Source organism: Aphelocoma coerulescens, chromosome 3, assembly GCF_041296385.1.
Source record: "Aphelocoma coerulescens isolate FSJ_1873_10779 chromosome 3, UR_Acoe_1.0, whole genome shotgun sequence".
NCBI lineage: Eukaryota > Metazoa > Chordata > Aves > Passeriformes > Corvidae > Aphelocoma > Aphelocoma coerulescens.
This window is the reverse complement of record NC_091016.1, coordinates 95702084-95716640: the sequence shown is the minus strand read 5'-3', so window position 1 is coordinate 95716640 and position 14557 is coordinate 95702084. Positions and strand designations below refer to the sequence as shown.

Below are 14557 nucleotides of genomic sequence, written 5' to 3'. Positions count from 1 at the left end.
CATTTTCAAAGCACTTCTTTTTTTCAGGGGAGGTTTTTTTTAAATATGAGTAGTAAGAATACAGAAAATGTTCCTTTGGCTTCATATTAATTTTCCATGTAAGTGTACCATCAGAGTAAAGGAGTTCAAAAGGAACAGAGAGCACCTTAGCAGTTACCTTGCCACTCTGAAAAGCTGCAGAGGTGGATCAATGTCCTCTGTGCACAGGAGCAAGAAAGGAAAATCAATGTCTTTCCATCTCTACATTTTGTTGATTTATTTCTCTCTGAAGTTTTTCCCTCAGTCTCTCCCTCTGAGCACCTATTTCCGGGCTGCTGACTTCTGTGGTTTTCTAGGCTGCCTCCTTTGCCATTCCTTCTTAAACACTGCATTTAAAATGAGAAATACACCTTTTCTGAGAGGAGAGAGGATTTTTCTTATCAAAGGATGGACAGATGAAATTAATCACTGCTTGGAAGTATCTATTTCTCTTTGTGGGTTATAGAGAGAACCAAGAACGTCAGCTCTCATTAGTGCATGACTTTTACATGTCTAAAATTGCACCTAAGCCTGGCGTGGCAGAGGAAAGGCTTTCAGTGACATACAGGATTTTCCCAAATCCCATCTCTGTCCCCTGTAGTGAGTTGCACAGCTGTATGTTTAGTAACTGGATACCAGAGTCCATTGATTTTTGGACAATCAAACAGAATACAAGCAGGAAAGTAGATCATTAAATATTATGTAAAATGTCATGTTCAATTATCAAAAAAGCTAAACCAAAAATGAGGCAGAAAGCACCATTTCATTTAGATAGCATTGGGTAATATTGAGAAGCCTGAGTAAATGTCTTCTCACCAGAAAAAAAAAGTCTTTTAGTAAAACAAAATGGAAAACTAGTGTCTAAGGAAAAGCTAGTCATCTCCTCTTACCTGCACAACTAAAGACAAAACTATTTACAAAATATAAGCTAACAATGTGAAAGCTTGAAGGACAAGTGGTGTTTATCACTCATGCAAGAAGCTGCCTCTAACCTGGTTCAAAGGATAACCTGATTCTCTTCCCTGCCTGGTGGGGTGACAACTTTTAAACCATTACTAAAAATAATGTCTACATTTTAGAAGAAAATGCACTGTAATATAGTTATAGTACTGCTAAACATGCTGAATATAAGTATTTTTGAGGTATAAGTGGGAGAGGAAATAGACATGTGCTTTTTTAATTTCCAGGGTCTTCAAGGTGCTCCTGGACTCCCAGGTATACCAGGACCCAGCGGCCCATCTGTAAGTGTGTGGCATCACCTGTGATATAATTTATTTCTGCAGGAGTTGCTATAACTACCTAGTTTCTTGTCCTTTCTTTTGTCTTTGGGAGAGTAATAATAAAATCTTACCCATTCTGGCTCTAGTAAAGTAAACTATACTGGTGTTGATGTTACTGAAAATACCGTAATTGTCTGGACCCAAAGTTTATGTAACTTAAACAGGTTTGAAGTTTTGGCATTACTAAAGAATCTGTGAGGTTAAATGATTTATAATGTGCAAACTTGCAGTGAATTATGTATTCTTACCCAAGTTAGAGTCATGTTAGCAATAAAATCTAAAAATAATTCCAGCTAGTCATTCTGGAAAAAAGACTTGGTGCCGAAACAAAGTAATTACTCAGTTTCACAATTCAAAAACAAAGTATGAGAAGAAACTGACCATATTTAAAGACACTGAAATATATCATTAAAATTGTTGGTATTACTGAGAAAAAGTCCTCTGAAATTTTTTCCAATTTTCTTTTCTACATATGGGAGGGAATCACCTTAGTTAGTATGATCATTATTCTTTCCTAGGTTTCATGACAATATTAATACTTCTTTCAAAAATTGTAGCACATTTAAGAAGTTTAATGTGGAATATGTGCCAATAAACTTGCATTTAGCAGTAAAACGTGATTCTAAGCTATATCAAGATGTGCCAGTTAGGGTCAGCACATTTGGTTTGCCAAGGTGAAAATGCAAGAGCAAACACAAGTTTTACCCTTGAAAGGACTTATCAGGAGGACACAGCTGTTGTGTCAAAAAGAAGAGAACTATTTAAACCTGAAGGAGAAGCATAATTAGGTTTACACGACCTTCAAAAAGCACGTTTTAAAAACTTAGTGACACTGCAAAAATACTGTGTTTCATTTTTCCTAACATATAAACAATTCCGTGTTGTGCAGGGAGTCCCAGGAAGACCTGGACATCCTGGTCCAGCTGGAGCAAAAGGAGAAAAGGTATTCCTTCTTTTAATTCTTGGTAAAGGTCCGTGAAGGTTTTGCAATCCCATTACAGTGTGTTTTGGGCTTTTTTAAACAAGTGCAAGAGTGTAACAAGAATTTGACATGCATTTCAAATTTTTACTTGTGTTTCAATACAAGTACTTTTCCCAAGCAATGCTGTGCATATGGGCTTGTATTTTGAAGTGCAGTCCTTGCAGTATTATTTAAGTTGCAGAGAATTTCCTTCATCAGGTATAGCACATTATATAAAATTTAGGAAAGTTAAAGTATGTTTCTGGAATAGAATATGACTAGCAACTGCTTGCTGTGCTTCTCATTCTTTTACCAGTATTATACTCAAAAGTAATTACACAAGTACTGAAACTTATTGGGTGTTAGTTATTAAGCTTCCTTTATACTTAATTTACACTCTTGTAGCACTGCTTTTTTTTCAAACTTTTATGCACTCTTATCAGGAACTTGATATTATCCGTTACAACTAAGAGGTCAAATTAATTTCTTGGGCACCTCACATCAGTGCAATACAGACGAGACAAGCTTTATTTGCTGCAAAATACTTTCTGGGACAAGTTCTACATTTTGTGTATGAATACAGATTTTTTTTTTTCTCAGTAGTACTCTGGAATTTTCCGGGAATAGCACAGCCACATCCATGTGTGGGATCCTAATTCCCTACAAAACTTGGGTATGAGTAAGAAAGAAAACTATTTTGTAAAGCTCTGAAATTATTTCAGCATAAAATTTGGAGAGTTGTCTCCTTGCTGATCACAGTAACAAAAATTTGCCCCACTTATTTCCTTTTTATGTAACTGAAGGCAAAACACAAGTCTTTGCTAGTTCCTAGTTCGCAATTCCCACACAGATGGGAATGAGAAGCCCCTGCTCTACAGCTTGTGTTTCATCCTTCTGAAAGGGCAGAAGTCAGATGGCTGAAGAGTAATGAAGTAAATTGAAATATAGCCCCAGTAAATTTCTCCTCCTTCCTTCATCTGGGACGCACTTGAGAATTGATCACATTATGTACTTTCTAACATAATAGTATTTTAATTCCCCATGAAGCTCTCCAAACCACTCTTGGGAGGCTGGCAGTTTCTAACCATTAGCAGAGGCATTTGGAAATTATCCTAATATAAATGTTTAGTAAGAATGGTATTTTTCTGCTGAGATAATTACTGGCATTGAACATTTAACTTGATTTTTGACACCTTAGTAATTTTAAATTTGTGACTTAGTGTCTCACTGGCATACATTTAATAAGATCCAACAAAGTCAGTGAAAAATTCTGACAGACTTGTACCAAATTATACAGTATATTTATCTGAATTGTAGTGATGAGATTTTGAAAAGATTGTTTGGGAAATTTTAAGTTGAAACCTTTGCAGCTCTCTACTATTCACAGACCCCATGATTCTCCTGGGGAAAATCTCAGCAGCTCTGCTTTTTGAAAAATAATCAATTCAGTTCACAACAACAGAACAGGCCAGAGATACGGGTAACAACGGATGAATATCTTACAGTAAAAAACAAAAAGGTATTCATTATATCTCTATTAATAAGGAATATTCCTTCAAAAAAATCCTAATTTATATTCAATATGTTTCTAAGTAAATTGGACTTCTGAAACTTTAGCTCTTCTTTATTTGCATATGAATGATCAACTGAGGACTGGCTTTTGCAAAATAACATACAAAGCATAAAATGAATGTTAGCTTTTATCTGCCAGTTGCTTAGAAATTCATATTAACAACTCTTTTTTTTTTTCTTCTTCTTCTTCTTCTTCTCCCTCCTGGTACATATGATATGTTTCCCAGCCCAGGTTACCACTGCTATTTTGCCATAAGGAAGTTACTACACATAAAGCAGCAAGTAACAAACAAAATAAAAACTAGTGCAAAGTAATGATTCATGCCTTCCCTAAAGCTTAAGCAGGAACATTGCAGGAGAATTTATTCTTGACATTACCTGCTCGTATTGACTGTATCTCTTGTTTATTGTCATTATGGTCATCATAGCTTGAGTGTGGAATAGATGTGGCCAGTTACAGTAAATGAGTTACATCAATCTCTTGCTGTACTAGGGTAGTGAAGGTTCTCCTGGGAAACCTGGACCACCTGGGCCTCCGGTGAGACATTTTGTTTTATATCTTGCATTTATATTAGGAACAATAGACTTGTGAGTAAAATGTAATGTAATATAAAGAACTGAGTGTTGATCTGATGAAAATTAATATTGCAGGAAGGTAACAGTGTCTTTTTTCAAAAGGTTTCTGTGTTCCATTTTTTTTTTCTCGCAATTCGTCACTGAGTAAATTCAGATCACTAAAGCCATTTTAGAAACCTGCTCAAATTAGTTAATCTTGGTATCCAATATTATTAGAGTAAAATTGACAGCTTGTATACCTGAGATCAGAGAACCCAGGCAACCTAGAGAAAGTCTATGGAGTTCACGGGACTCCAGATTAACTGGAATAGTACCTAACACAAAGTTTACTCTGGAGAATTATAATATTAAATATAAAAATATGATGTACACTCATTTACAGGTTTCTTGGTTTATAATTTTTTTTAAAAAGTCCCAAGCTGTCTTGGTGTGTATCTTACATTCTTCCGAAATCTGGAATCTTTGACAAATTGAGAACAAAAAGGATACCACAGGTTTGCTGAAGTACTGGACTTGAACAGGGCAATAGTGCTGCCTTAATAATTCATAAGTGACACTTACTTGGTTTTTATGCTTTAAAGGGCATGCCTTACAATGAAAGAAATGGAATGAGCAGCTTATATAAACTGCAGGTATTTCTCTTTAATGTTAATTGCTTTTTTTTCAATCCCCACCTAATTTTAGCCCAACTCAACTTTTAAACTTGCTGTTACAGGGAGGTGTGAGTGTCGCAAGTTATCCAGGTCCACCAGGACCTCCAGTAAGTGTTACCAGAAATCTGATTTCTAGTAGCTAATTGACATAGAAACAGAGGATGGTTAGTTGCATGGAATTTGATTTTATTTGTGAAAGATTGAAAAAATAAGGATACGATTGGTATGTAGCAATGTCTGTGATTTTATGAGCCAAGCATTTTAGCCCATTTTGGAGAGTGATTTATTTATTTATTTATTTATTTTGATTTAAGTATTTCATCCTAGCAAGTAAAGACTACTGAAGCGGTACATAATTTGGTATTGGACTATTTTGTGAAAGTATTCTTATATCTAAAAATGTGTAATATTTTACTTATAGTTTGGTATAGTTTTTTAGTGGATGAAATTTGGTGCCAGAAATGAGAAGCTCACGAATTCGGATCTGAGTTCTTTCCCTGGTTCACTACATGTAGCTACAGTGCAGAAAAATATGTAAAACAAAGTATTATATTGTGGGTGTAATACAGGGCTGGTGTCTTTCACACTGCAGATGCAGCACCTTGCAACTGGACACTGTTGCTTTGGTTCTATGAAGCCAAAGATTATGAGCACTTATTTACATTCTCCTCTGTTTTAGCATCATAAGCAAGTTCTGTTTTGAGATGATTGTCTCTTTGGTAACCACAGTTATGGGTTGGCACCAAACAACAGAGCTGTCTTTCTCTGTATTCTGGAACAGTAGAACAAGTCCCAAAATATTACTAAGATTTTATACTAAATTAATCAGCTGAGAGGGCTGGAATTAATAATGATTTTAAATGCACTGCATTAGCAAAGTATATTCATAATTCAGTCATTAAAATCCACATCTTATTGTGTAACTGTTCTTCTTTAATTGTGGCTTGTGTGGTTTTATTTTCTGCAGGGTCCAAAAGGAGATCCTGGAACAGCGGTATGTATCTATTTTTTGATTTTGATAGAGAATTCCCCAAGTAGTTTGACACATGGTACTTCTCAAGGACAATAGGAAACCCAAACCAAAACCTCTCAGCACTGACAGCAAAACGTGGAGTTGTGAGACAGTTTTCTAAAACAGTTTAATAATCTGTTTTCAAATAAATTCACAAAGCCTTTTTTGTTTGTTTGTTTCACCATAATGCCTGGAAGCTGAATACATCGTTCTGAGCCAGCATCCGCTTCCTCCTCAGAAAACACCAAGTACCAGAGTTTAGGTGGGAAAAGTGAGATTTGTCAGAGACTTCAGGAAATCCAGACAGCAATTTGCCATGGATTTGATTTAACTGAGAATTGCTGAAATACTGGAGTGGTTGGCTGTAGTTTAAAAGTCCATGGTAAATTACCAATTTTCTTTCAAAAAATAATTAAAAGGACCTCTCCACTCTACATGATAAGCTGATTTCTCCAGTGGAGCATGTTTACAGCTTTCTTTCAAAACTGGAAGTCCTATCCAGGGATCCAGTCTGTGTGTCCCTTGCTGCAGAGTAACCTTTTTTTAGAGCACAGAATTGCTTGGAGCTTGGTTCTCTGATTGACAGTGTATACTTACAGCCCAGGGCTGTACTGCCTGGAGGTGCTTCAGAGGTGACCTTGGCTTGCAAGGGCACTGGAATAGAGTCTTCTGCATTACATCTTTCATAAAAATTAAACCAAAATTAAACCAGACTCACATAGAGCCTCTGGGAGAAGCTTAATTTGCAGATTAGTAAAACAGGGCATAGCAAAATCTGTTTACCTGATAGCTGGTTAGTTTTTTTACTGATCTCAAATTAAATAATCTGCTGTTGCTTGCTGTTCAACATTCCCCATTTTGAGTAAAGAAATTCTAATGTATACAATCTTTTAATTAAAAAAAAACAAAACAGGGAGACCCAGGACCAATGGGATTGCCAGGACTGGAAGGACTCCCAGGGGAAAAGGTAGGACTCTTAAAAAGAAGTTATGACTTCTTAGTGGCCACTATCTGCAACTAAATGTCTTCTGAAGCCTTGTTTGATTTATTTTTCATGTGTAAGTTAATGTTTCTGTGAGAAAAACCCTTGCATACTTATTTATATTTTTCTTTATTGCTTTAGCATGGGTGTAAATAATATACTCACTGAACATAAAATTTTATTTTCTGCAAAGGAAAATTGTGTGTAGGAGGTAGAATACTACTATACTTAAAAGTAATATAGTTAATGTTTTCCTATGTATGGTTCTTGTTCTCTCTTGAATATCAACTTACGCTTACTGTCCATCTGTCTTGTTCTCAGCCTTTTGCTTTCTACTTGTGGAGGCTGACTATGAATGTAAAGAAAAGCTTTTCATAAAAGGCTAAAAAAGTCAATATTTTGGTATTCATTTTTAAATATATCAAAGTATAAAACATTTAGCAGAGAAATTTTTAAAAATCTGTAAATAAGTTTTCTGTCAGCAAATACAGTTCAATTTTGCACATAACTTCTAATTTAAGAAGAAAAAAGAGTAAATTTTTTTGCAAATGAAGTATTTTCCAGCTTTTTGAATTATGCCATTAAATGACTTAATGCAAAACTATTTTACTGAAACCTATTTTTCATCACAAAAAATGTAAATTAAAAGTTTCCCGCTCAATATCACTGTGCATTCCTCCTACTTGTTCAGTCAGTGAAAAGATCTAAGGTAGGTGTCTATACTAGATGCTTAAATTACATGAGATGGTTCTTGCTCTGGAAGTCTACAATTTACAAGCAATTAAAGAGTAGTCTGATTTCAAAATGAACAAACACAGGGAGGTTTTACAGGTCTAACTGAGACAAAGTGGGGACAGGAATTAAATAAAGGGAATAAGCAATGGATCAGATCATATAAACCAGCTAAGTGAGTGTTTGGCCCTCTCCCAAAGTAAAAATATTGTTTCCGTAACTAAATTTGGTCAAAATTCCACATTTGTGGTGCAAATAAGTGAACAGTATCTCAGAGCCTGCCAGTCCCAGCAGTAGAGTGCATGCTGGGTTTTAATTTAGAGCGATTATGCACCTCTGTGTAGCAGAATGCCATCTTCTACAGACAACATTGGCTGTAATTCCATGATAATTTCATGAACTGCCTTAAGAACTCTGTGTCCTCTGGATAAAATGTCCCTTCCCTCATCTGTGCTGACAGTGTTTGGTGCAGCTGTGCTGCAAGCCACATTGCTGAAAGGATCAGAATAACCCTGAAAAGAAAAAAAAAATATTTCAAGGGAAGTGTTAGGAATTTCTAGCTTAACTGTCATAGCCAGTATACAGGGAAAACACACCAAGTTCTGGGTCCAGAATAACCACTGGGGCAGAGGGCAGTGCTCCAGACAACATGCCCTGCCTGCTGCAGGCGCTCAGTGTTCCCCACTCAGTGTTCCAGAGGTGCATGTTATGTTCCTCACTGAGTGACTTCTGCCAGCCTCCAGAGCAGGAGAGGTTGAGTGTGTCCTGTAAGCTGCTTCCTCCAGACATAAGGTCAGACATGTAACTTGTCATCTGTTGCACTTTGTGTAGGGGAGTTAAGTGTTTCTAATCCCTAGCAGCATCATTGTGCACCTGGACAAGATGAGGATGAGACAAACCACCATAACTCATAAGAACAGGAGCCAGAAATCCCAACATTTCCCGGGGCTCTTATGCACAACAACGTGGCTCTAGGCTCACAACTAGGTTCAGAGTTTTAGTAAATCTGCTCCAGGTAACAAACTTACCTCAGAAAAGTATTCCACTGTTTGTATGGTTTTAACAGTGCCAGGGCTTTTCTGGCATGAAAAAGAAATTTATAAGAAACAAGGAGCCTGATTTTTTTCTTACATTTTTAACCGGCGTTACGCAAAGAGAGCAGAGTATTGCAGACCAACATGTCAACAGTGGGTAAATACCTCTGTGTAGAGTTTTACCACTTGTTGAGCTCTGTCTGTCTGCTTTGGATTCCAGCCCTGTTGAGAAAGATTAATTTGTGCCTGTAATTCATCAATTTCAGCCAAAAAACAACACTCTCCTAGCTTAAAGCATAGATGAAGGTGGCTGTGTGCTATAACGAGAACCTTTGCCCTGAAAGGGCCATGGCACAAGCACACAGAGGACATTGGCTTGTAGTAAAATGGATGACTGGGTAGCAGGAAAGCAAAAACTTCTTTGAAAAGTACATCTTAAATATGGGGATGTTTATATGAAAGTGAATTACCCTGTGTAAATTTTGGTCATTGTCATGGCCACAAATTACAATTATTTGCAGAACTACAGATAAGTCAGGGACTTTCCATCTCTTTTCAAGGGAGGCCTCGAGCAGACTCAAAGGGAAACATTGTGTGAGAGAACCTAAACAAAGGATTTTGGTTACTTGCTCAAGTCTGTAAAATGAGCCAGTGGCACAGATAAATATTAGCATTTAGCCTGGCTCTTGTCGTCATTTTCAACTCACTGAATAATCCTTCCTCATGTTTTAATGGGAATCCACCTAGAAACTTCTGTTTTGATTGTTGTCATTTAAACATAGATTTATCTTTTCTTCAGGGTGACCGTGGACCAGCCGGCGCACCAGGAGTATCAGGGACACCGGTATGTATATTCTTTAAAGAAAGCTCAGGTTTTTAGAATTTGAAAAAACAGTCAAGCAAGGTGCTGAGCTGCAATCTTGATCATTGTGCTTGGCTTGTGCTTTATACACAGGTTTGAAGATTGTGAGTTTTCCCTAAAGAAATTAGAGTTCTAATAGCAGCAAGGGTTCATATTATTATTAAAATGACAAGAGTGAGTGGTGTGAATACATGATAAAGCTGGAATTTGAAGCTGCATATGCTTAGTTAAAAATGTGAGATTCTTCTCATTGCCTCTGTTTAATATAGATAAAGATGTTTTTTGTGTTCTTGGGCATGCACAAATTTCTGAGCATATTTCTATCACAAAGAAAAATTATGAACATTGGTTCTTGCAGTCCACAAGGATTTGCATATCAAGTCGATCAAACATTTGCTTTAGGGAAATGCTTTTTCTGCTATTTACATGTGGTATTCAGAGAAGTTTCTGAAAGTCATCGAGAAACTTTGTTGTAGGTGAAAGAAAAAGTAACTAGTGATAAATTGAAATTATAATTATTCATTTGTGTTCCTAAAGGAAATGAAGATATTAGATTGCATTCACAGTTTAATAAAAAAGTTTATCCATATTTCAGGAGGCAATATGGAGTTATTTATATGCAAATAGATTTATTATTAAATTTGGGCAGCTACCAATACGTTCAGGAGCTGTTTAAATTATAAATATGTGTTTCATGAAATAAAGAGAAGTTTGTGTCTATGCACTCCCATTTCCATTAGCCACTGATTTAGTCTATTTACTGTGAGTTCCAAGAGAGAACATCATCTTGAATAGCCTAATTTCATTGGGTTTTCCTAAAAAAATTGCACATTAAAGGGGAAAAGTATTTCTCTGAGTTTTATAGCAAATATAAGACTTTCAAAGTTTGTTGTTCTGAAACAGATTTTGCACTGTTAATAATAGCACTGTAGCTGGTTAGAATGATCACAGTTGTTCATTTCCTATGAATTTCCCACTGGATATATCCCAAGTTATTGGATGTTCTCTATTCAAGTTGGATAGGAAACACTTAATGAGGTCCCTTCTTCACTGTTGGAGTTCCAATCTGTTGATTATATTTATTTCTAACAAAATCCACTGAAATAAAATATTTTCTCTTGAAATAAAGTGTTTGCTTTTGCATTTTATGCTGAGGAGTTTTAATCAATAAAGTAGTAGACACGTGACACGAAATTTTTTCAGTACTCTAGGAAGAGTTTGAGACATATCCATATACCTTGCTGGAAAAGAATTTGTCCTCCTTACCTGTCATTATTCCCTAGATTGAACAGTGGACCCTTTTTCCCATCCAGGAATATAAACCTCTTGTTTTTTCTTTGATGTTTTGCTGAGATTACTGAGGTTGTCAGGGAAGCTTGCACTGAGATTCTGCAAGCATTGCCACTGATGCCCATTTCCTCAACACCAGCCCTCAGTCCTGCTGTTCCCAGAGCTGTCCCTGGTGTTGATGGTTTTATCCCTCACTTGTACAAGTCACCTGAGGATCTGGTCTAAGGATACCACAGGAAATGTAGATTCAAGTTGTTCAAAGAAAGGCATCCTACAGAAAAGAGACATTTAAAATCAGCATTTAAAGGATGTCATAAGAGGAGATTGTGAATTCTGGCAGGCGGAACATAAAATGGCAATAAAAGTGGCCAAAAAAGAGTGTGAAGTAAATTTGGAAAGTCAGTAGTAAAGTCATATTAAAAAAAAAAAAAAAAATGAGGACTAGAAAATACCTGAGGGAAAAAATCTTGATTTTACATATATACTGAAAAATTTTGATCTGGCTATGGCTTCTCAAGATGGAAATCATGGTATTGTAAAAGAAAATTTCATAAAACATCCCAGTATTCAGGAATGGTAAAGAAAACCAAGCAATTAAGTAATGTTTAAAGCAAGACCCTGTTCATTAAATATGACAAAAATCTGGTAAAATATTTCTCTTTCATTTTGTAAATCATTAATGAACAATAACATGAATATTTCACTTATATATATATACATATATATATATATTCTCTCTTATTTTTGACATAGAGATTTGGCTTCCTAATAATTTTAATCTGTACTATTCTCTTTCTGCAGGGAAAGCCGGGATCTCCTGGGTCCCCAGGGATGCCAGGAGAACCTGTAAGTACAGATTTGAGTTCTGGATTCTAACGATAGCAAACAAATATTTCAGACTCTTAATGCAAGATTTTTCATGCAGATTTATATGTGTGCTTCCTTCTTTCTTAGGGTGAAAGAGGACCTATTGGAGAGATAGGCTTCCCTGGTCCAGAAGGGCCACAAGGAAAACCAGTAAGCAATTTTATACTGAATATATATTTTGTTACAAAAGGATGTGTCTTAGTTTAGCAGAAGTTACAAAAGAAAGGACGTTACATCTTGCTTTGTGTTAGAGTAGGTAACACGTGAAGAACTCACAGAGCTGCAAAGCTCAATATTAACCATCCAGAAAAGAATTCCTGATATTGTGGTGTTTTAATAGTTAATGTAACTGAGATGTTGCTTTTAAAGGTCTTATGAAGGTCATTTGGATCTTGTTGACATAAAGGTTACTCTTGTACTTTTTCCAGGGGGAGAATATGAACGCAGACACTCAACACAGTCAATAAAGGATGGGGTGACAGAATTGGTTCTCAGTTTCAGTTTAGATAGAGAAGCGTGTGCTTCACAACTGAATAAACTTCGTGACTCTTCTGTATACAGGTGATGCCACGCTGCAGCTGAGGCATTTAGTGTTCACTTAGGAGATGTCTAATCTGATCTCTTTATGTAATAAAAGTGAGACAGCAGTGTAGTCAGCACTGTCTGAGCTGGTTTTAAAAACCTCGTTGATATTCTAGAAGGGGTTCAGCAAGGGTAGTGCAGGACTCATTATCTCCCCTGAACCTTGGTGTTTTGGGGATGAGCATGAGAAGCAGACCTTTGCAGCTTGTCAGCACATCTCCACGTTACACTTCTGCCTTGAAAGAAGAGACAGTTTCTGTAGCTACAGAAGCAAATTAGCCCAAGGTGCCTAATCTGTGCAAAACTCCGCTTTGCAGTGTATGAGGAGAAAGAAATATTCCTGATGTCTCTGCTCATGCAAGTCATCCTTTCTCAGTGTAACAGCTGTGAGTTTGCTACATGTGCAGATCCATAAATATCCTACTTAATTAAACATTGCCAGAGCATTTATCTTGCAATTAGCTGGCATTGTGCAATTGTTAATATACTCTCTGTCATTATTTTGGCCCATACCAGCTAGGACTCTCAGACCATGCCCATTCCAGTCTGGAGGATAATGTGGGCCTGGAACAGTTTCCAGCAGGTGCTATGAATGCAAACACCTTCTTTGGGGAAGGAAATAGCTTTAGCCCAGGAGACCAAAACTGTGCCATGCTACAAGTCCTAAGGCCCAAAGGATGGATCTGGACATGTAATAGTAAGGCATAATCTCTGTAACAGCAGAAGGGTAATTCAGCATCAAGGCTAATATCTAGAATAAAAGAAATCTCTCCCATGGTTGCATTATGATTAGCTGGGACAGAAAAAGTGCATGTACGTGTCCACAAATATTCCCCATTCCAAATTTCCCTATAATTTGTCATTTAAAGTTGGGTGCTCATTAGATTTGATGCAGATCTTGATGCTCTTTGCATTTCAATATTGTAGCCACATAAACTGCTGCTTCTGCAGCTTCAGAGCATTTACTGATATGGCACTAAACACTGCACTTTACACTTTATATTTTTAAAATACATAAACGTATTAATTTTTTTTCTTAGGGAATCAATGGAAAAGATGGATTGCCAGGTCCTCCGGTAAGAGAACATGCTTGTGTGTATTTTATTCTTCACAAGTAACACAGCTGTTAGTCCAGGGCAGTTGCTTTCTGTTCTGCTAACACATGAATATACAACAAAGCCTTTAATTGATAAGTTTATCTTTTCTCAAAAACCATTTTTCAGGGTGCTGTGGGGAGACCAGGAGACAGAGGACCCAAAGGAGAACGTGTAAGTCCCTATTATGATAACTTTTTCTCTTTTTACTGAGCATCTAAACACCTTTTCAGCACCTATCTTATAGGCAAAATCAAGAATTTAATTCTCTGTGAACTTCAAGCAGACACCTAGACATGTAAGAGGTTTAGTCCTAGACACCACTTTAAGGAATTAGAGTCGAATTGTCTTCTGCATTTAGAGGAAAAACACATTTTATAGGCTTTCTAACACAGTTGGCCTGGAGAGTGTAAATTGATCAATAGGTTGAAAATTGGAAAGTACCTAATTCTGTTGTGTTGTTTTCAGACTTTGCAAAAGCTATGAACTTGCCCTGTTGTCATCCTTTCTATGTCACAAACACAAATCATGTTTTATATAACACAAGCTTGTCACACTTAGGCAACAGGAATGCCAGTGCAATACCTGACAGCTTCCCAAACCCTTCAAACAGTTCTGTTCAAGGTAACAAGCTTATGGTGAGCAGGAATGATTATGGGAGGTGAGAGATGAGGTTTTATATATATATATATATATATATATATATATATATATATATATATATATACATATATGAATATATATATGAGAGATGGTCTTGTTTTAACGTTGCTAAAGTCCTGATGTCCTAATCAAACGGATACCACATTTATTTAGTGAATCAGAGAAGTATCTCCCTGTTTAAAGTGGAAAAGGAAATACTGCTTTATGACACTGAAGAGACATGAGGGTTTAACTATTATTACAATTATCCCTTAAAAAATTAACTCTTTGAAATGTTCTGGTTTTGCCTTTAAGGACACAGGCCTGTATCTGTGAGAGAGATTGCAATGATGACAGAAAATAAAGTCAAGGTTTTCTTGCATCCGTTATTATTACTGCT

General features: G+C 36.4%; 1 protein-coding gene across 1 annotated transcript in view; it reads left to right on the top strand.

Moving 5' to 3' along the window:
- Positions 1 to 14557, top strand: part of COL19A1 (collagen type XIX alpha 1 chain) — a 185008-nt gene that overhangs the window by 158640 nt on the left and 11811 nt on the right. Inside the window, exons 34-45 of the mRNA XM_069011349.1 lie at positions 1206 to 1259; positions 2188 to 2241; positions 4325 to 4369; positions 4989 to 5039; positions 5123 to 5167; positions 6028 to 6054; positions 6986 to 7039; positions 9620 to 9664; positions 11774 to 11818; positions 11927 to 11989; positions 13462 to 13497; positions 13645 to 13689. Coding sequence (XP_068867450.1) covers positions 1206 to 1259; positions 2188 to 2241; positions 4325 to 4369; positions 4989 to 5039; positions 5123 to 5167; positions 6028 to 6054; positions 6986 to 7039; positions 9620 to 9664; positions 11774 to 11818; positions 11927 to 11989; positions 13462 to 13497; positions 13645 to 13689 — 564 coding nt within the window. The remainder of the gene's footprint in view (positions 1 to 1205; positions 1260 to 2187; positions 2242 to 4324; positions 4370 to 4988; positions 5040 to 5122; positions 5168 to 6027; positions 6055 to 6985; positions 7040 to 9619; positions 9665 to 11773; positions 11819 to 11926; positions 11990 to 13461; positions 13498 to 13644; positions 13690 to 14557) is intronic.